The following is a 22,143-nucleotide window of genomic DNA, read 5'->3' as shown; positions in this document are numbered from 1 at the left end:
TCCAGAATGTCCTTCAAACCAGTCGCGAACAGTTGTGGCCTGCTGACATCACGCATTGTCATCAATAAAAATTCCATCGTTGTTTGGGAACGTGAAGTCCATCAATGACAGAAAATGATCCATGTGGCCGAACATAACCATTTCAGCAACTAATCGGTTCTGTTGGACCGTAGTTCATTTCATGTAAACACAGCGCCCACCATTAAGGAGCCACCACCAGCTTGCACAGTGCGTTGTTGACAACCTGAGCCCATGGCTTCGTGGAGTCTGCGCCACACTCGAACCCTGCCATCGACTCCTAGCAACTGAAATCGGGACTCATCTGACCAATTAACGATTTTTCAATCGTCTAGGGTCCACTCGAAGTGGTCGAGGGCCCAGAAGAAGTGCTGCAGGCGATGTCGTGCTGTTAGAAAAGACACTCATGTCGTTTGAAAAATATGTAAAAATCAGCCTACCGGTTGCATAGGTTTTCTATATACCTTGACCAGGTTTCGTCACCTCTAAGGGTGACTTTATCGGAAGGTAAGGTAATTACATGAAGAACATATCGTCAAAGATGTTTCGTAACATGAGACCAGTTGAGCAGCTACATGATAGAGAAGTAGCGGAACGGATCACGAAACCTGACAACGGCCGCGGGAACGGTGTGCAGACCATATGCCCCACCATTTCCGCATCCAATGACTCCTATCTACTAAGGATGACATGGCGGTCGGTCGGCACCTTTGCGCATCCCGAGGCCTGCTCGGACAGGATTTCGTTTATGTATTCAGTTACTAATTGTGCCTGAAGTAGTGTGTGTCTAAACCTTTTTTCATAATTATAGTTTTTTTTTTTTTACTGAGTACGAGGCCTATTGTTTTACTTGTACAATGACTGTGATGTTCTGAAACGCAGATTCTCCCCGTGCGGCTTCAAGTACCACCTGGAGACGCCGATATCGACGAGCCAGAGGCGGGAGGACGACCGCATAAGTTACATCAATAAGGGCCAGTTCTACGGCATCACGCTCGAGTACATTCCGGACCCCGACAAGCCGCTCAAAAGTCAGACAGTTAAGGTGAGTTACTGCTGCTTTTTATCTCCTCCTTCAGCCCCTGCTGCCTGGCGAAATTACTAGTACTAGCCTACTTCTCCCAGCATACCGTATACTGTCACCGGATGTTCTTGCAGTCCACACAGAAAGAGACATGCTCCTAAATAAAATATACAGCGGATAATTGTTTTCGTACTCACCTCTTTTAAGGTCTGGAAGGCTCGTTTCTGACAAGAAAATGTCTAAATTTTTTTCTTTTTTATTAATGGACAGCACGCTGTTGATATTATGATCAGTCCTATGTCACGAGCATATTAAATCTAAAGCGTTCATTGTTCATATCCAAAATGAAACTTGAAATAATCATCATCTTCACCTTATTATGGTCACATTGTTTGTGTACAAGACATGGTGTATAGGAACTATGCTAAACTTTTCTCCTTGCATACCATAACATATATTTCAAGAATCGGGGGGAGATGGGCAGAAAATTGACTCATCCGTTGGACGTGGATTTCGATCGATGGTGTGGCTTCGTGTTTGCCATTCACACAAAGCTTTAATAGAGGTGAGAGAGATGAGCAGTTGCAGATATTATTCCAGGATACAAATTGGACTGCGACTTTCTTGTTCAGACCACCAAGACTTACAAATTAGTTTATATTACTCTTACGTTAAGTGGTTACCGAGAAGGTTTCAGATTCACTCGTTTTCGTACTTTCGTTGGCATACACAAACACATATAATGACACTAAATCGCAAGAGTGAAATAAATTCAAACTGGAGATTTTGTGGTGAGTCTAAAATGCAAAAATGGCAATAAAGTCAACTATGCTATAAAATAACATTTTTGTCAATCAGGTAAAAGAAACGTTACGTTTACTTGGAAAACAGGTGTATGCCAAATAATGAAATTCATGGTTCTCGGACACAGTGCAAGCTAATTTCGAATTACAAGTCGCGTCTAGCGAGTTTTCTTTGCGCCAGATAATACATGGTCAACGCAGTTCGACAAAACAATTGCTCAACAGCAGTGCATACCTGGATATTAAAGCAGACCGGTCCAAACGTTTAATTACTTCCCCCAACTCCATTCCGTTCTACATGGCCGAGCGATAACTGTCTGGCTTTTTTCATCGATAGAAATTTACGCAGGAAATTGCGCCGTACTGGTGACGATTTGCAAGAGACGTAGAAGCCAAATTTAAAAAAAGGAAAAGAGGGGCAAGAAATAAACGGTCCGTTCCGATGCGGGGTATGACGCAACAGGAAATTAAATGCAATTAATTATAATTGTCGCGGGCGCGGCAGTAGACGGACGGAGCCAGACCTGGCGAGGATCCAAGGACCTCGCCGGACTCCCCGTGAGTGGGCGGAGAGGGGCGTGGAAAAAGAAAGGGGGAGGGAGACACGGGGAACGACAGAGAATTTCCCCAACGGGTGAAAGGAGCCTCGGCCATAAACGGCTCGCGCATACCCATTGGGCGGTATCCATTCAGAACAGCGCGTCTATAATTGACGCCTTTCTCGGCTGGCCATGTGGCGTGCGCACACACACACACACACACACACACACACACACACACAAAAGGATCGCCATGAAACGCGCGTACGAGTACGCAGGCGCAGTAGAATCAATTACGGCGGGCCGCCGGATCAGCAATCTCAGTCGCGCCTGCATTTTCTCACGATTGCTTATTACTTATGTAAAACAGCACTCAGCCGCCCGCGGGAGATTTCTATAATTTCGATCTTGATGCTCGCCGGGGAACGCGGCGCTGCGGTGAGTAAAGGCGGGGGCGAAGCGGGGAGGTGGAGCCCGGGCTCGCGGACAATGTTATCTTTCGCGAGGAGTGCGCCGCCGGCCGGGAGGGGTAATTGATTGGTCGCGCGGCGTTTCCAGCGTCGTATCTGGCCACCTTATCAGGCACCGGTCCGAGGAGCTAGCTGGGCGCGCTTCGTGTGGCTCTGCGAGTGCTCTGCCTACTACGCTCGTCTCCCGGAGTTTTGTCCGTCACATTGCAAGAGAAGGTAACCCGAAAATACAGCCTCCGGCGTACGAAGCCCCATCTGCTAATTACTGTTCAGACCCGATATCTGTTCTTAGCAATGTCGTAGGCTGTTCCTTGGCAGTAAGTCATCAGTCTTTCGTACGATGTTACATGTCTCGATCATAAAGTACCTGAACTCGCTCGATTCACATTTGGCGGAATGAAATATCAATTCCACAATGCATTTCAAATGACGGTTGTAGACTGGGGGGAGGGGAGACGGTGACGAGGATGAGTGTAATGGTTCCGTATGGACTTGTATATTACAGACATGAGACTCCCGATGAAGCGGCTGGGACATGTACGTGAATAACTGGGGTGACTGGAATGGAAAGGAAACTGGATGGGGAAAAAGATAGGAAGGAAATAATGACTACCAGACGCTCAGGGTACTGCGCCAATGCAATGACAAGAATTGAAAATTTTTGCTGGACCGAGACTCGAAACCGGAACCTCCGCTTCTTTAGAACGGTTGCGTTAACGGCCTGAGCCACCCGGACACGCTTTCCATCAGAAACATATTGCCAACTCCCCGCCCATTAGCCCCATACTCGCGGATTTTTGATTCCCGTAAGAGTTCGGATGTTGATTGAGCACCCGCACTGAAACTGTTGTTGTTGTTGTTGTTGTTGTTGTTGTTGTCGTCTTCAGTCCTGAGACTGGTTTGATGAAGCTCTCCATGCTACTCTATCCTGTGCAAGCTTCATCATCTCCCAGTACCTACTGCAACCTACATCCTTCTGAATCTGTTTAGTGTATTCATCTCTTGGTCTTCCTCTACGATTTTTACCCTCCACGCTGCCCTCCAATGATAAATATGTGATCCCTTGATGCCTCCTAGCATTGCATTGCTGCAATGCCCTGAGCGGCTGCAAGTCATTATTTCCTCCGTCTCTTTCCTCTTCCGTTTCCTTTCCATTCCTTAAACCCCAATTATTCATGTAACTTGGATATTCCTCCAATGACTGCTCTTTCACAAGAAACGCTGGATATCTGAAAGCGAAAAAGTGATTTGTGTTTCACAATACCCACCCAAAGAAAAAAAAAAACTAATGAAATAATTTTCATAGAGTAGTCTTTTTAACAGTACCAAATTAGCTTTACTGACCAGCGCCGGATAGCCGAGAGCAATACCGCACTGCATCCAGATTCGGCGAGGCACACCGGTTTGGCGTCGATTAACGGAAGGACTGGTGTGTCGACTGTGCTGGAAGTGATTTTTAGGCGGTTTTCCGCATCCGAATTGGTGAATATCGGGCGGATACCCACGTCCCGCCATTGCCACACGGTTCGCGAACATTTAGAAAAAATTCGCAAGTGGATAACACTATAGGCACACAGTTATTGTACATAAATTCCGTCCTTGGGTGGAAATGGAGGCGATTAATATTTCCAAATCCAATAATTAACATGTGGACCCCGTGACGATACGGGATAAAGGCCAGGAAAAAGAAAGAACAGTAGCTTTATTTGTGGAAAGAAGTATTGATGTTTTTCGTGAGATTTGCTACTAAAAAAGGAAAAGAGCACGATATATAAGACAAAAAAGAACCTCTCTTATCAATTTTTGTTTGGCTATTAATAAACGTTACCACTGCCAATTCCTTAATACAGATAATATATTTCGATTTTTTCTATCTTGGATGGAATCGCACAACCTTTACTGTTCGGTATTGGGCGAAGCGCAGCAACGTGACGACATCGCATCTGGTGAACGCATCACTATTTGAAGGTGCTGTCGCCGTTCTTTCTGTTCCACTCCGTTGACATCTAGGGTGAAATGACATTATGGGACCCGAACACAAAAACAAGATTGTCCATAGTGTGCGATAATACTATAGCTCGTTGGTCATCATTTAGAGCCATTTCATGTCATCCAGTGCGTGCTTCGAGCAGAGAAACAGGATCAGAAAAGTCCAAGACTGCCCCCTTCGCCTACGACAGCTGAGGAATAAGTTATTATTCTGGTAGGTGCAAGGCGACTTTGGATTCCGGGACAACGGAGTGTCCTGTTCCGCGTCCCTTGAGCGTCGTTGAAACAGCTCCAAACTGGTACGTAGTCGCTAATCAAAAATACGAGAAAACAAACATACGTAGCTGTCACCATAAAAATGTTTGAGCTTGTTGTTAGTTCCATTGACACCACACCCGCTCAGCACTATCTCCGGCTGGAGGAGAAAAAGCGCTCGTTGAATAATTGCCGTGTACTCACTGCTACTCTCTACGTATCATTGGTCGTTAGCCTGATAACGCGCTGGCGTGTACTGGAAAGAACCCTGAACCTGTAATTAAGAGAACTGCGAAGCCCGTCTGTTTGCCTATAACAGCACTAACATCGGTCGCCTGTCGCCTAATCGCGGACTTAATGCGTGCACTTAGCACTAACTGTTTCGCGGCCGCGAGAACATTTTAACGTACATTGCAAGTGCTCCCTTTGTACTATCTATGTATTTTGTTCATTCTCGTTGAGTTCGGCACTGTCTCTGGTATCACACAGATACGATATTTTTTTGTTGTAGTTTGTGTCTTTACCTATAACACTATTCTTAAGTTGATAATTAGTGACATGATGATACACAATAACGGGTAACCGCTTCGTATTCTTGCGTAAGGCACTAATTACGTCCCAATCCGCGAACAATCACTTAGGAGGTAAAGGTGTGGGGAGATCGAGTTTTTCTTAGCGAAGTATTTAGAGCGTGTAATGGTGAAAGTTTGCGCAGCTCTGTCTGCAGCGCTGCGATTGACAGCACCAGATTGTTAGAGCCTTTCGACCCTCAAATTGATAATCCTTATTTCTTGAAGTGGCGTAGCACCTAGTTGTAAAAGTAGGAGTTTTGATTTATATTCCAGTGGTATTTCGTTCTCCTCTCACTGTCCAGCTTTCGAGTAATTCAAATTTCACTGCCCGACGTGGAATTTCTCGCCTTGCTGCAGATTTGTATTTTCAAATAAATTCAGCTTGTTATTCCAAGGAAGCGTATGACGGAACACAGCTACCCAAACAGGAAATTCTTAAATGGGTTGATTTCACCCAGTTAAGAGAACTCTTTACCAACTTACCCTACTGCAAGACGTATTATTATACTCCGTGCTTTACCCAAATCGTTTTCGACAGATGAGAAACAAAACAAAAAAACGTGGATGAATATCCCTATTACAGTAGGTACGACAAGAATTGAAGAAAACTACTCGCCTTTGTCCGGAGTCTTCAGATTTTTAAACCTGTCAAGGATGTGCTATTTCGAAAAATACTGCCTGCTTCCCTTCCGTGACGAGGCATTTGTGATGTTAGTGAGTCGATCATACTTCGAGCAAGCGACTACTTTCTCGAAAGCAACGGCCTCTATTGGATTCCTGATCATTGCTGCCTTCTGGTTTCGCCGACCACCACTAAATCCCAGCAGCCGGCTACCTCACTATCGAGCACTGCCTATCCCGTGCTATCCGTCTCGGAGCGAAGCGCACAAAAAGGCGGCAGTTAAAATTTCACCGAAGCGCCCGAGCTCCCGGCAGTATATCACGGTCCCACCCCCCCCCCCCCCCTCCCCACCTCCCCCAATTTCTTAGCCGCCGCTCCGCGGACGGCTGACCTTTCTCGCTACGTTTCCCACTGCATCATAAACGCCAGAGAGCTCTCTGCCTGAAAGAGTGATAAATTCTACAAGTTATTTCATGTCCCTTGCTCAAGAAATTTGCCCATTTGTTCACATTTTCCATCCATATTTTTTTGTCTCCTAGGTGCAGATGTCAGCGTAATATATTTTCGAGCTTTTCGTGCTTTTAGCAAAAAGCTGGCTATTGAAACACTAAAATAGGTATGAAGCTGCGAGCTCGAGTAACAGATGGCCGAGGTTTTCATAGGAACCGCAACGGCGGCGTATTTCGAGCCGCGACACAGACTGTGCCATTGCTTCGGACTCCTACACTGCATCATGTGGCGAATATTGCAGTTACCGCTTTTAAAGCCCTACCAAACTTTTCGCGCCGTAGTTGATAGTTACTCGCTTGAGATTTAGCGCCGTTACTTGCCAACAGTAGTAAATCACACATCTGTCTCCGTCCGCATGCGCACATAAATCAGTGTGTGTGTCCGCTGCTCGTGATCTACTAGCTAGCGTTGCTGTCTCTGGATCACGGAGCCCGGATTCGATTCCCGGTCGGGGCGGGGATTTTCTTCACCGGGGATTTGGGTGTTTGTGTTGTCCTCATCATTTCATCCTCATTCGAGAAAAAGGCGAGGCTGGACATGAAAGGACTGGGAGTTTGTACGGACACTGATAACCGCGCAATTGAGAGCCCCACAAACAAAATATCATCGCTGTTATGTATGAGTGTTGGTTGTCGGTAGATGTGAGGGTACTTCAAAAAGGAAGCTACACATTCTTATGAGAGAACAATATTTTTTTTACTGAATGCTGCGTTACACTTCATAGTGGCGCAGATACGCTACTCTATCTTTCAACATAATCACCAGGTCTCGGCAAACGACGGTCTGAACGCTCTACCATTCAATTATTCAGAAACAGTCTTCATCGTATTTATTATTACTTTACCGCCAACCGGTTTCAACCCGACGTAGCGGTCATCTTCTGGGCGTTTATACCAGTGGTCGACTGCTGGTGGTGTCACTCCTGTCTACATAACGGCAGTAAACTATTGATAGTTTGATAGTTTCCTGCCGTTATGTAGGCAGGAGTGACACCACCAGCAGTCGACCAATGGTGTAAACGCCCAGAAGATGACCCTTACGTGGGGTTGAAACCGGTTGGCGGTATAATAATAATGAATGCGATTAAGACTGTTTTTGAGTAATTGATTAATCATACTAATCGCTGCTTCATCTCCACAACCATGTTGTCCAAAGCTCTACCATTCGTTGAGTCCCTCGGCGATAGAAATCCGCTGCTTGGTCACAGAGCCATTCGGGAACTGGTGTGCGCTGAACACTCTCATCGTCGAAAATAATGAAACGAAATGATCGTATGTCGCTTTTGGCCGACGGCCTCCATCTGAAGTTGATCGGCGGCCTATCGCAAGTCGACTTGCTTGTCGATGATGATGAAATGTTTATGACAACATAACATCCAGTGCCCGAGCGGATAAAATCTCTGACCCGGCCGGGAACAGAACTTAGGTCCTCCGCATGGTGTTCAGCTGTGCTGATCACTTTTTCTTCTTCAGTTACATGGGCGGACATCGTTGGAAAAGATCTGTGATTGCTGCGAATCGGTTCCTTGACTGTGTTAACATTGTCGTGTCGTATGTTGCGAATGTCAGTGGCCTTCCTTCCTGATCAGCATCGCCCACTTTTTTGCATCCTTGGTGAAATTATTGTTGGCATCATTTCATTACGCCTGTACGCGACATTGCGTTAGATCCATATACTTCTACAATTTCACTGTGAATCTGTTTGTAGTTTAGACGTTTTACGCACAAGAAGCGTATTGTCCAGCCGATTTCAAGCTTGGACTACGTTTGCAGTTGCCGCGCCATTCAGTTTGCACACTATGATTCACGTGTTATCAGTACCGCAGCAGAACTTTGTCTCGCGGAATCCTGGAACATGAACTCACTCCTGACAAAGTGCTACTATTGTTGCGCAGTGGTCTTCGCGTGAGACGATATGAAGTCCCCACGAATATGAAATCAAGTTTCATAGCTAATTCTCCACAAATACATCTCTCAGTTTTGAGAGAATCGAAATTGTGTATCACCAATTCTTTTACAACTGACATTCGTAATCCGATATCACTGAATGCTATGAATGTTTGTGTAGTCTTTACAACAGAGATCCAACACTGATAAAGAGGACAGTTTGAAAATATTGTTGGCCGGCCGGTGTGGCGGTGCGGTTTTAGGAGCTTCAGTCTGGAACCGCCAGACCGCTACGGTCGCAGGTTCGAATCCTGCCTCAGGCATGGATGTGTGTGATATTCTTAGGTTAGTTAGGTTTATGTAGTTCTAAGTTCTAGGGGACTGATGACCTCAGATGTTAAGTCCCATAGTGCTTAGAGCCATTTGAACCATTTTTTTTTTTTTTTTGAAAATATAGTTACGTGCATATCGTGTGGAGCTATTACATTGTCCCTAAAAACTCTCCAACTATTTGCCGAACGAGAAACCTTAGTGTTTAAGACGCTGTCCTCGCATTCGTGGAACGAAATGCAAAATCCCATACGGCCATCCAGATTAAATGTGACCTAACACGATTAAAGTGAATTGTTGGATGATTTCTTTGAAATGACACCGACAGTTCTTTCGCATTCTGTACTGTGCTACGTCTCCAATAAACCGTCGTTGCATTTGTTTTCTTACACCAAATCGTCGTCGCTTATATTTTTGTACGCCAGTAGATCTCAATCTTATCGTCTTCAAAGCAAGAGCGATAGATACCGCTTTAGGGCAATGAAAGTAGCGTAGATGTGATCTACCAAGGTAGTAAGCTATGATATACTTCATACGAGAATAAATGGACGAAAGATCGTAATTAATTGTGGTTAACTCGAATAGTGTGCGCACTTTGAAAAATGTTAATCATAAAATGAATGCTCATGACCAAACAGCCAGTAGCAAACAGGTACTCAAGTAAATGAATATGCATAATCTAGCCCTTAGTCAGCCAGAGCTGATACAAAAGAGGGCGAATATAAAGTTGTTGTGGTGTCCTACGGAATGATAAATGCATCACTGTCGACTGAGCTGATACAAAATATTTATCCCTCTAAATACTAAACGACGACTCATAGAGTGACGTAAGAGTATGTAGCGCCCCGTGACCGTGAGTGGGTCAGTCGCGGCACCCACGTCAGTAGACCCGTGGAGGGGGGGGGGGCGAAGGGGGGAGGTACTTTACGGCGCGCTAGACTCTGCCGAGTGCCTTCTTCCGCATTCTCGCCCAGCACGCCCGCCTATTAGCATTTAATTGGTCCGTGGAATGCTGCACATCAGATTTCGCACACCGAAAAGGTACGCTTGTTACCGCGTGTTGTAGGCGCATGACTTCAATACCATCTCCCCTCCTGAATTCATCCAGTGAGTAGCGAAGAAAATAGATTCAGTGCCCTCTCCCCCCCCCCCCCCTACCGCTGTGAGATTTGTTAATGAGTGATTACTGGCGTTAGCAGCTCGAAAAGGTAGTCAGCTATCCCGGTCGCAATTCACGGGCGCTTGCATCCACGATTTGTGACAAATGTTCAGTCATTGCATCAGCTTCATACACGGTGGTAAAAAATCATTGTTTCCATCTTACGCTTTCTTTTTTCTCTCTTCAGTCTTTCTGGTTTTATACTACCCTCATATTTTTTCCTTAGTTGTCCATTCAGTATTTTCTATAACTTTTCTTTGCCTATTGTAGTCCTTATCTACCTCTATCATTCCTTCTAGCGCCAACTTAACCGTTCCTGAACGCCGTAAGAGTCTACCACATACTTATGTCTTCACCTATTCTTTTGAGTTCATTGTGTGCCTTACGTGCCCACTAAATTTTTAACGTATTTCGAATTACTTCGTTGTTGGGTTTCCTGTGGCCTGAGCTCCAGATGTACACTTTCAAAACCTTCTTCTTAATTTATGTTTCAGTATCTGATACTAATCTGGTATTGGACCAAGCTTTTTCTGCCTTTGCCATTCTAGTTGTCACATCTTCCTGCTTCTTCCACTACCGTGTCTTTCCCGGAAGCCCAGTCACGGCCGCCGCAGAAATTCTTTCAGGAGGGAATTTGGGGGGGGGGGGGGGGGGGGGTTGCAGGCAAGACTCTAAATGTTACCTTTTTTGTGTAAATGAGTTGGTTAGTTTCGACACATGTCAAAAGAACAACATTTTATAGATGATATACAAAACTTATTACATTCTAGAGATTGGTGGCCATCCGCTCAGTATATGCATAAAAACTCTGTGCTCCAGATTCTTGCGCTTTGTAGATGATGTAAGTTATTTGCCAGTCTGCACGTAAGTCCCAGTCTTCTAAAGGCTGCAAAAATATTAGCCTACCTCCGACTGTCGAAATCTCTCTCCACATCCACAGCAACTAGAAAGACACCTTTATTTTTACTTTATCTGCCTTCCATTACCAAGTGAATAGTCTGAATTGATTGTGTAGTACCAACTCCCGCCCTCAGACTATACTGATAAAAATGTAAATGCTGTATAGCACTGTTGGCTGGGATATCCCACGGGGTGGACTCGGCCGCCTGTCGCAAAGAGCGTTCTTTCTCCGCGCACGTTGGTTCTTTCCTTGCGGCTATCTAAGTGTAGTGACGTATGTGTGTTTGTAAAGTGTAGGTGAGTGTAATGGATGCGTGTGTAATGTAGTGTCGCGTTGTGTTGTTGAGTAATGATGATGATGATGATGATGGTGATGGTGGTGGTGGTGGTGGTGGTGGTGAAAGAAGGAAGAGAGTATAACCCGGTGGCGGATCGTGCCCTACTTCTCTCGAATAGCATCTAGGAGGCTGTCGAGCTTTACATCCTCATTCGATGAACGGATGAGTCACATGCCCCCACTTCACGACGCACTGAAGCGAGGTTTGGAATTTAATCTAGAACACTGACGAGAAGACTGGTGGTCGGAAGCTTTACACCACCATTGGTCCTCCCCTTGCCAGCGAAATATTGGCAGTGAAAAATTCATCCGCCACCAGGAATCGAACCGGCTTATCTTCGAACCATGTGGCACTGCAGCGTGCATTAGCGAACTCGGCTACGGAGTCTGTTACTAAACTGATCTTCGTGCAGTATGTTTTTCTTTGTTTCTTGTGTACATTACTCTGGTCAGCAGTTTACAAGTACGACCCACCGTACTATTTTCTTTACGATACCGTTGGTCGAAATTTTTAATGACAACTTTTATGCCGTATGCCTTACGGTATTCAGGCATTGTATCACAGCGCCTTGATTGACAGTTTATTGAGAGCAGAGCAATGTGGCGATAGTTGCCTAGTGGGGCTTAATGGTCGGGTTCAAGTGTTTCAAATGGACGCCACTTCTGTGACTTGCATGACCCTACTTATCCAAAGGGGGCTTACACTTTAACGTGGAATCCGAACTACGTGTCGTTCGTGGCAACTGTTCAGAGCGTTAAGAGGTGAAGGCTAAATTAAAAGCAGATTGAAAATTTCCATGGTCCGACCGAGATTCAATACCGCGATCTCTCCGATTCCGAGTACACCTTTCAGACAAGACTCGGGTTGCCCAATAGGATGCAGCGATAAATGCTGACCTGCGAACCAAATAACAGGATGTTGCACTGGCTTGAGAAGAAGGCCCACTCGCTAGTTCAGGCGAACTGGTGCAGCGGTGTTGGCACACGGACGGCGCTCTGCCCTCGCAGCGTCCGCCGTTCGCTGACCGCGCGCTCCGCTATTACGGCTGTGGTTTTAATTTCCGGGCAGAAATTGCGGGAGGCCGGCCTCTGCCGTGAGCCGACTCTGCTCACCAGCGCACCGGCGCCCTCACTTAGCACTCGTTAAGCGCTCTGCTTTGCGTAATGTCTGTGCTGCGCTTACCGCCTCAATCGGCGACTCCGCACTGCCCCATCAATTTGCGTCCAGCACCCGTTGCTCGGCAACAGCGCTGAAGAAAAAAAAGGGCAAGGAGCAGCTATACAGCCTGAAGGGTAGAGTGCTGTGTAGAGATTATATAAACCTACAGAAGTAGTACCGCTCGTCGGCCACAGGGAAGCGTTCACTAAGAAACGAAGGCTTTGTGTTGCTCCTCTGAATCCTTTATGTGAATGCATCGTGTCTGTTCTTTCGGACATGGGAGAATGTGGATCGGCCATGAGGGACACCGAGATGGTACGTGCAGTTGCGATAACGCTGTGTCCCGAAAGGTGCAGTGGTTCACGCACCGGCCTTGTAAGCAGAAGGTCCCGGGTTCGTATCTCGCTCCGGTAAACATTTTCACTGGTCGCCGATGATTCCGCCTAACGTCCTGCTGCAGCTGACAGCAGTGATCCCCCTCAATTTATATACAATCCTCTTAAGCCCTTGGTCATCCCTTTTTTCCTATTGTGCAACGTATGTGTCCTTTAGCTACCTTTCTCAAACAGTTGGAGTCCACAAACTCCACATCCCGGTCGTCAAGGCCCAAGGGATGTATACCTGCCTTGCGGCCTCATGTGAATGGGTATGGAGGGGTATGTGATCAGCACACCGCTCTCCTGTTCGTTGTTGCAGACTGTACTGACCGCGGAGCCGCTACTGTTGGGTCAAGCAACTCCTCAATTGGCCTCATGAGCCTGCGTGCGTTCTGTATCAGCCCTCCTACCAAGGAATAATCCTTGGCAGTACCGGGAATCGAACTTGGGTCCTCCATATACCACTGACCGCTCAGCTATGGAGGCGGATTAGTTACAGGAAAAACATGTGGAAAATGAGTGACGCATGGCACATAGAGCGTGGTGCTGCTTTGATGGCATGAGTGTTTGGTCACTTTTTAATTATCGAAGAAGCTTTTCCCCTCATAATGCTATTTGTGACTTCCTCTAATACATCACCATCCTAGAAAATCCTATGGTCACTGGGTATCGAACTCACAATTTCCCTGTCAATGAGCAACAACACAAGCCCCCAGACCGCTGAGGTGACGCTTAAGGAACTGACAGAAACAAAAGGATTACTAAATAAATTCATTAGTAGCTCGAGTCTTTAATACAATCTAATGCATTCCTTAGCTTATTTTAGAACCACTCTGGCACATGAACACTAGTTTCCGCTATCATGTTTCTCAACTACAAATGCCAGGAACAAATACCAAAACAGGAATCCCATTGTAGCAGTAACAATGGCCTGGGTGTATTTGTGTCCAGAGTCAACGAAAAAATATGAAACATTCTCTTTTACTATTCCCATAAAATTGGTTTTTGCTAAACAGCATTCGCCGGCCGGTGTGGCCGAGCGGTTCTAGGCGCTACAGTCTGGAACCACGCGACTGCTACGGTCGCAGGTTCGAATCCTGCCTCGGGCATGGATGTGTGTAATCTCCTTAGGTTAATTAGGCGTAAGTAGGGAACTGATGACCTCAGCAGTTAAGTCCCATAGTGCTCAGAGCCATTTGAACCATCAACAGCATTCCTATATACGTAACTCCGCCTGAAATCGTGCATAGCAATCGCTTCTCGGCTTTCATTTAGTCAAATACGACCATTAAATTATGCATATCTCCATTAAACCTATCATGATCGAACAGCTGTTTCGACATTTAGAACAAAATCAGTACCAAATCTATCGGTAATATTTTAATACGGCTATACTACATTTACGCTAATGGCTTTGCCGCAGTGTTAACACCGGTTCCCGTCAGATCACCGAAGTTAAGCGCTGTCGGGCTGGGCTAGCACTTTGATGGGTGACAATCTGGTCTGCCGAGCGCTGTTGGCAAGCGGGGTGCACTCAGCCCTTGGGAGGGAAACTGAGCAGCTACTTGACTGAGAAGTAGCGGCTCCGGTCTCGTAAACTGACAAAACGGCGGGGAGAGCGGCGTGCTGACCACATGCCCCTCCATAGCCGCATCCAGTGGTGTGAGGATGGCACGGCGGCCGGTCGGTACCGTTGGGCCTTCCAAGACCTGTTCGGACGGAGTTAGTTAGTTATACTACATTAACATGTTTTGTGATATATTGATCGTGCCCATAACTTTAATGTACTCAGAAGGTTTGATGATGCGGCCTTATGCAGTAAATGACGTCACATAGAAGACGTCGACGACGATGACGAAGATGTTGATGGTGATGGTGGTGAATATTTTTTTGTTAGGAAGTGGGCTAATAACCCGAAACCTCAGTTTCAGGAAAATAAAGTACTGTGGGGGGTAAGCTGTAGAGCATTTTGTTTGTCAATGTAATTATTACAATGTTTCGCGATGTTTCCGTAGGTAACACACTAGAGTAGCCAATTCATTCATGAAAATACGCCTGTCGCGTTGGGAAACTATATTGAAGGTTCCTAAGCTGTGAAGGCAGCTCTTCCGAACCTTCAAAGTTCAACATGTCTTCTGGAGACAGAGATGTGTGCATGTTTCGAAGGGTCGCTGCGTTTACCGATAAAAATACGATATTTTCTCTATTTTTTATGTAAGTACGTGTGTGTGGCAACAAACAGTTTCCATGACACCTAGAGAGACAGCACACTGACAGAAAACATGAAACTTTCCGTTTCCGTGAACGCTTCTCACCGTGTCCTATCACTTCGGTACTTTTCATCCACCACAACATACTTATTCAGTAGCTCAAACAACTCCTTCTCGGATACCGCGCATCATTTGCATTTCTGTGAACGACGCTACATATGCCTTGCTCGTATTAATCGCTCTGATTTACTTCTGCACTCAAAGTCCCAACATAGTTGAAATGTTGCCGAACTGAGACCTCCAGCCGCCGCTAGCAGAAATTTTATTTTCTCGTATATCATTTCTCGCACAGCATCAAGAAATCCTGCCGTGCAATAATTTGCTTGAACTCACCACACAGCAAGCAAGCATTTCGCTCGTAATACTCACGACTACCATATCTCTGTAAGCTACACCATCATATTTCTCTATGTAACCGTGTGCGATATCTCGCATACAGTTATAGCTAAAGTTAACCGAAAGCGGCAAGCAGCAAGCTGTTCGCATGTCAGTAAGAGATTTGTTTTATTCCTGCAGCGTCTCGGATATTTACGTGTGTAGCTTCACACCATTGCATTTATTCCTGTCTTCCGTTCCTAGCGCGCGGGAGTCTCTGCACGTGTGAATAAAGTAAGTTATAATCTTTGCGCAATGTAGCTTCACGACCAGTTAGCTGCCGCTGAAGATACTGCTATTACCGGGGGGCTTTGTCAGAACTTCTGCGGTCTTGCATCAACTGAGTTAGCAACTGACTGAGATGTCATTTCCCGTTATGAATCGTGGGACTGCATCTTCCAAGATACTGCAGGCTGCAGTGTATTCTTTCTCCGCTGATTTGATCATCTCATCTGTATATGCAATCTAATCTATCCATCCTTGTAGTCCACTGTCACCCTTTCTCTGGCCTCACAAATACACTGTCTATAGTATTAAATTTCGCAGCTCTTGCGCAAAATAAACCTTTCAATGATAACGCTTTCCTAATCGAATCCTCTACCAACTGGCTTAGTGCTTCGTTTGCAGTACAGTCTGTGACGACGACAGCTATCTGATGTATCTCCTCCCCTGACACTGACCAACGTAGAGATATGACTTTTTTTTTAATTTAGTGGCTTTCGGTACATGCCGGTAGAGTTATCTCGACACTTGAAATATGATTCTAGGATTGGTTTCGTTTTCACAGTACATGTTATATACTGCTTTAAGTCGCAACCTGGTACGAAGCTACACAGGCTTAACAAAGGACAGATTGCGACATAATCTTGACATCCACAGTATACTGAAACAAATAAGCAAGATGAGAATGTAACAGAAGATACACAGAGGTATTTATGTTATAAATATCCTACTAGTAACGCAATAAAAATAAGACCGTTGGTATACATTTTGGATCTTCCCATTTCAAGCCATATTAATAACTATGTATCAAAATTAACAATAAAATGCTCTTTTGTATGTCCTGTCAGAATTGTTTTAAAAGCTGCGGATAGAAAATTGAATATTTGTGCAGTCTATAAGTACCGTGTAGATAGAACACGAGATTAGTATATAATAACCAGATTTGGGTATCACAGCCACGTGTAAAGATACACCAGTCTTCAGACACATACATCTAGGAGGAACATAGTGACATACATTTATAGGCTGAGCCTTCCAAATACCGCTGAGTAGCAAGTGCAAATATCGTCAGTTAATTGTGCTTTGGCCTTCCCCCGGCATTCTAATTATGAAAACCATTAGATTAGCAGCGGATTGAGCTATATCTGGATGTTGGCTCTGTTAACCAACTCTTCCAGTATTTCGTGTATTTCTGTATCAGTGGATGCTGACAAGGTTTAGAGCCTGCTTGGGAACAGCTGCCGGCCGCCATGGCCGAGCGGTTCTAGGCGCTACAGTCTGGAACCGCGCGACTGCTACGGTCGCAGGTTCGAATCCTGCCTCGGGCATGGGTGTGTGTGTTGTCCTTAGGTTAGTTAGGTTTAAGTAGTTCTAAGTTCTAGGGGACTGATGACCTCAGAAGTTAAGTCCCTTAGTGCTCAGAGCCTTTTGAACCATTTTTTGGGAACAGCTGACCAAGCGCCTGAAGATTTCATGTAAGGAAATTGATATGATACGTGTTCCGAGGACGTTGTAATTAGATATGGTTTCTATCTTCTTCCTCTCTGGCGCTTAGGTTGAGCCGAAAGAGGTGTCTGTTGTACTTCCAATGACTAAATTCCAGCCGCGCTATGTCCTGAAGGTCCTCGGTGTATATATTTTATTATATCATGGTACTCTTGGAATCGTGAAATCAATGAGTGCACAGCGGCTGCTTTCAATTTTAGACTTCCTCGACCATTCCTCTTGCCAGTCTGATGACAACTGCTTTCGGAATATGGGTATCATATCGGTGAGAGGGAGTTGATAATATTTAACAGCTCTATGTAGAGATGCTTGCTTTGTTAGGACATCTACATATTCATTTCCAGGTATCCGAGAATGGCCTTTCATCCATACCATCAAGATGTTGCGACAGTTCCGCTGCACCCGAAACACAAACTCGACATTTGCTGCAGCTATTCGTACAACTATTATGGTTGTTTGTAATAAGTTGTAGGGCTGGCATGCCACCAGAGATTATGACTATTGTGTGTGCTGTTGCCGTCTGTACAAATTGCAGGCCTTCCAGAATTGCAATTAGATCAACAGTTGTAATAGTGTTGTGTGGGTCCAGATAATAAAAGCCTTGTCGTTAGCTTTGGGGTACCCAATAGGCACTGCCACTGTCGTTATTTGACTTGGATCCATTTGTAGTGCAGTGATTAAAGCACTGTCCAGCTAATACAGATTTAGGTTCACCGTATTTTCAATAAAATTGTTGGCTGGTCCTCACAGTAACGCCACGGTCGATTTCCTTCCAAATCCTTGAGCAACTGAGCTACTGGGTCTCTAATAATCACCAAATCTCAATTTTAAATGTCCGTCACATTTCAGTTTTTAAAGAGCGTGACGTGCTCCAGATCTTCACCACTAGCCTTGTAATCGCGTAATTTAGGATACTTTTCTTTGCGACACTATCTAGTGTTCATCGACATTTTAAAAAGAAATGTCACTGCGTGGTATACCAAGTCGAAATACAGTTTCAGCGTTCTGTATTTTCCTCTTCATTATCCCGCGACGATACTGTCCGGTGGACAACAGCGACATCGGTGGACAATGTGACAGTGTTGTTGATCGTATCTGATTAATCAATTAAGTTCCTTTCGCGTGCACTTTTTATGTTATACGTTAAGCTGCTATACAATGAAGGAATTTCGGATTGTGCTGATTAGTAACGAGATGTGTCTCGTCCAGTTTCTCGTTTCGTACTAGTTAAATCTGCAGGATGTTGCTCAGTAGCGCCAGGAAACCCTTTACTTTGTAGATACTTTGAAGGTTTGAAAAACCATACTTGTGTGTTTCGTGTTGCAACGGTTAAGGAACTGGATGCATATTCGAGAGGAGCTAGTGTCGACTCACCTTCCGGCTACACAAACATCGGATTTTCGTGGTTCTCAACAACTTCAGGCGAATGCCACTATTACTTCTTTTGAACAAGGCTCGCCCGATATCACACCAATCCTTGTCCAGTAGGATGTTAGGCCACTTTCTAATGACCTCGTCTTCGAACTGACTTTAAATCCTAGTCTCTCCCTCCCTCCCTCCCTCCCTCCCTCCCTCCCTCCCTCTCTCCCTCCTTCCCTCCTTCCCTCTCCGTCTGCCTCCCTCCCTCCCTCCCTCCATCCATCCATGTTGCACTGCTGGTGTCGGTAAACTACGTCATTTCTGACATAACTGTCACCACGAAGAACGTGTCTTACGTCTACGCTGGAAGCTGTTCCCCATTAATGCAGAATAATGAGGAAAACGAAGGGACGTGGAGTGACGGACTGCAGCGGAGTCCCATTGCCTTCCTCGGGATAACTGCCGCCCACGAGCGCTCGTATGACATGAAGACGGGGGTCCGGCGCCGCCATCGTCCCGGCAGCAGCGGAGGGCCGGGTAATGAAATGACAACGGCGCAATTACGGGCTCAGGGACGGCGCGACAGCCGTGGCCAATGCGTGATGGAGGGTCGCCGGCCGCCGCTTTTATAGCGCGTAAACACCGCCATAACGCCGGCGCTGCCCAAACACCGCCGCTATCTAAATTGCCCATCGCCATCGGCGCTCCGTGTCGTCTGCGTGCGACTGTCTCGCGCGCTGCCCGGCACTGCCTGCCGTCGCGGCTTCGAACCCCCGAATGTGCAATTTTGCGACGACCTTTAACTCAGAAGAACCAGGAAGGTTACGTTCGAAGTTTCAGCAGACGATTCGTTGCTTCCACCGTATAAGGAGCTAGATGACGTCACTGCGCCAACCTGGCACGGGCGCGCACAATGCCTGTCTACGATGGTCCCGCACGGAGGTCGTGACTTCGATTCTCACCCTGTGCAATTTCGCAACAGTCCTTAGTTCATCTCACAGCAAATCAGACGCCACACGTACCCCGCTAGCAGTACTGTGATGTGCCTCTAACTCTATTATGCTGCAGAGTAAAGACGTGTAGTTTCCCCAAATCATTGAAGCTTCCCGGAAGCTGAACTTGTGTGCCAGATCGGCAATCGAAACCAGAACCTTGCCATTCGGAGGCAATGCTGTTACCTCCTGATCTACTCATGCATGACTCATGATCCGCTCTCACAGGTTTACTTCCGTCACATCCTCTTTCCTATCTTCCATACTTAATTTGTCCTGCATACCTTACGTGACTAGGAGTAAAGGATATGACGGACTAAAGGATATTGCGGACTAATGGCTTAGTCACATCCTAGGGCATTGTTCCCAGAATGAATCTTTGGAATCTCTGCAGTGCCACATGCATTTAGCCTGAGACGTCTTTGATTGCGTCTTTGATTGCGATGCTAACACTACTAAGCATGATCCACATGAGCTAAAACTTGAGCTTTCTGGAATATTAACACCATCCTCATTGTCAGCAGATGGTTGTCTGCCGGGAGCGACGTCTGCTTCTTTTACAGTCGTGTTCAAAGTTGTCATTGGCCAATTCTATTGGCGATGACGTTAGCTGGGGGGCAGGGTTTCGCGTGCGCGAATGCAGAAAATCCGTTATGTGGTATATGAGCCTCCTCCTCCACCGGGCAGCAGTTGAAGGGTGAAAAGGTAACAGACATCAGCCCCAACATCACCTATTCCATTAAGAAATATGATTTTTGTTTGTATCTCTTTCAAGAAGCCCGTCTCAAGTGCTCGTTTCCAGGCAGCACGCAGATTATAAACTCCGTCTCTCATAAAACTGTAGAGTTCATGCGAGTTTCTACCGTTTCTTTTATTACGGTATCTGAGAAGAGGACCTTCGTTTCTTCAGAGTTTATCTTAGCACTATCGTAAGGCTGTGTGCCGCTGTCGCTGATTTCCCAAGACTGCTATACTTGATTTACCGTCTATGTTCAACGCAGCGCTCGGCGACAGTGCGGATTTTCTGATGATGATGATGATGATGATTAGTGTTTTAGGGCGCACAACAGCGAGGTTATCAGCGCCCGTTCCCAAAAGTTCAATTCAGAGCCGAATTGTGAGAGAATTGGACGGATTTTCTGCCCAACGTAACTTTCACCTCATTCAGTCATCTACTGAGGAAGGAGATGCTGTGAATCTTCGAAAGCTCGCGTTTTAGCTCTGATTAAGTTTAAATGTTGTCGAGATGGTTGCCTTTACCGATCATGCTTGTTTCAGCACTGAGCGAAGCTTTGCCAACGGGCGCACAGATGGTCATAATTTTCCCTGCCATCGGGGACAACAGGAATGGCACTCACTGACAAAAAATAATCACTGCTACATCAAATTGAGAGGATACACCCTTGTAGTAAAACATTGATGGATTTGAATCATAAATTACGGGGAAACATGGAAAACAAGAGAATCGAAGCTTGGTTCAAATGGCTCTGAGCTCTGTGGGACTTAACCTCTGAGGTCATCAGTCCCCTAGAACCTAGAATTACTTAATAGAATTACATAGAATTAGAACTACTTAAACCTAACTAACCTAAGGACATCACACACAGTCACTGCCGAGGCAAGACTCGAACCTGCGACCGTAGCGGTCGCGCGGTTCCAGACTGAAGCGCCTAGAACCGCTCGGCCACAACGGCCGGCAGAATCGGAGCGTTTGGGATGTGGTACCATAGAAGGATGTTGAAAATAGGTAGACCGATAAGAAATAAGGCGGTTAACCGCACAAACACCGAGGGGAGGGACCTGTGGAAAGCACTGAGAAGAAGATACAGAATGATAAGGCATGCGTTCGGACATCGGACAACTTCCATGGTACTTGAGGGAGCCATGGGAGATAAAAATTGTATGGGAAGACAGAAATCGCAATCTATCCAAACAGATAATTGTGGACATAGTGTTTCAATGCCATTCTGAGATGAAGAGATTGGCACAGGAGGGGAAATCGTGGAGGGTCACATCAAACCAGCCAGAAGAATTATGTAATTTTTTTGGCGGGGAACAGTGGTTTTTCTTGGTATTTTAAAATAAGCATGAACAGTCTCGACCGCAAGATTTTTGTGGTTACCGGTTTCGATCATATGACTTTCTTCAGACATCATACTATGGGAGTAGGCGGTTTGTGGAGTTCGCAACGCTTGCTCCGTTCTCCGCCAACGCCTACCACCATGGTATGAGATCTGAAGATGGTCCGTAACCAACCGAAACAGGTAACCATAATAATAAAGGTTTCTTGCGGTCGAGACTGCTTCTGTTCATTTTAGAAGGATGATTACTTTAATCCAATAGGTAAGAGCGATCATCAGTCGGATCCCTAACGGGTATAACACGAGAATGGAGGGATTCATACGATAGTCAGTTAATACTGCTAGTCTTTATAGAACTACAGTGTACTTATCTGATGGTGTAACTGCA

At 45.8% G+C, this 22,143-nt stretch overlaps 1 protein-coding gene and 1 pseudogene across 8 annotated transcripts in view; both read left to right on the top strand.

Annotated features, from left to right (window-relative positions):
• Positions 1–22,143, top strand: part of LOC126484548 (protein grainyhead) — a 321,553-nt gene that overhangs the window by 193,328 nt on the left and 106,082 nt on the right. For all 8 annotated transcript variants that reach the window (XM_050108104.1, XM_050108101.1, XM_050108103.1 and 5 more), the window contains exon 5: positions 901–1,063. In XM_050108104.1, coding sequence (XP_049964061.1) covers positions 901–1,063 — 163 coding nt within the window. The remainder of the gene's footprint in view (positions 1–900; positions 1,064–22,143) is intronic.
• LOC126485770 (5S ribosomal RNA) lies at positions 14,355–14,472 on the top strand (annotated as a pseudogene).

Source organism: Schistocerca serialis, chromosome 6, assembly GCF_023864345.2.
Source record: "Schistocerca serialis cubense isolate TAMUIC-IGC-003099 chromosome 6, iqSchSeri2.2, whole genome shotgun sequence".
NCBI classification, from domain to species: Eukaryota; Metazoa; Arthropoda; class Insecta; order Orthoptera; family Acrididae; genus Schistocerca; species Schistocerca serialis.
This window is presented reverse-complemented; position numbering and strand designations above follow the sequence as displayed.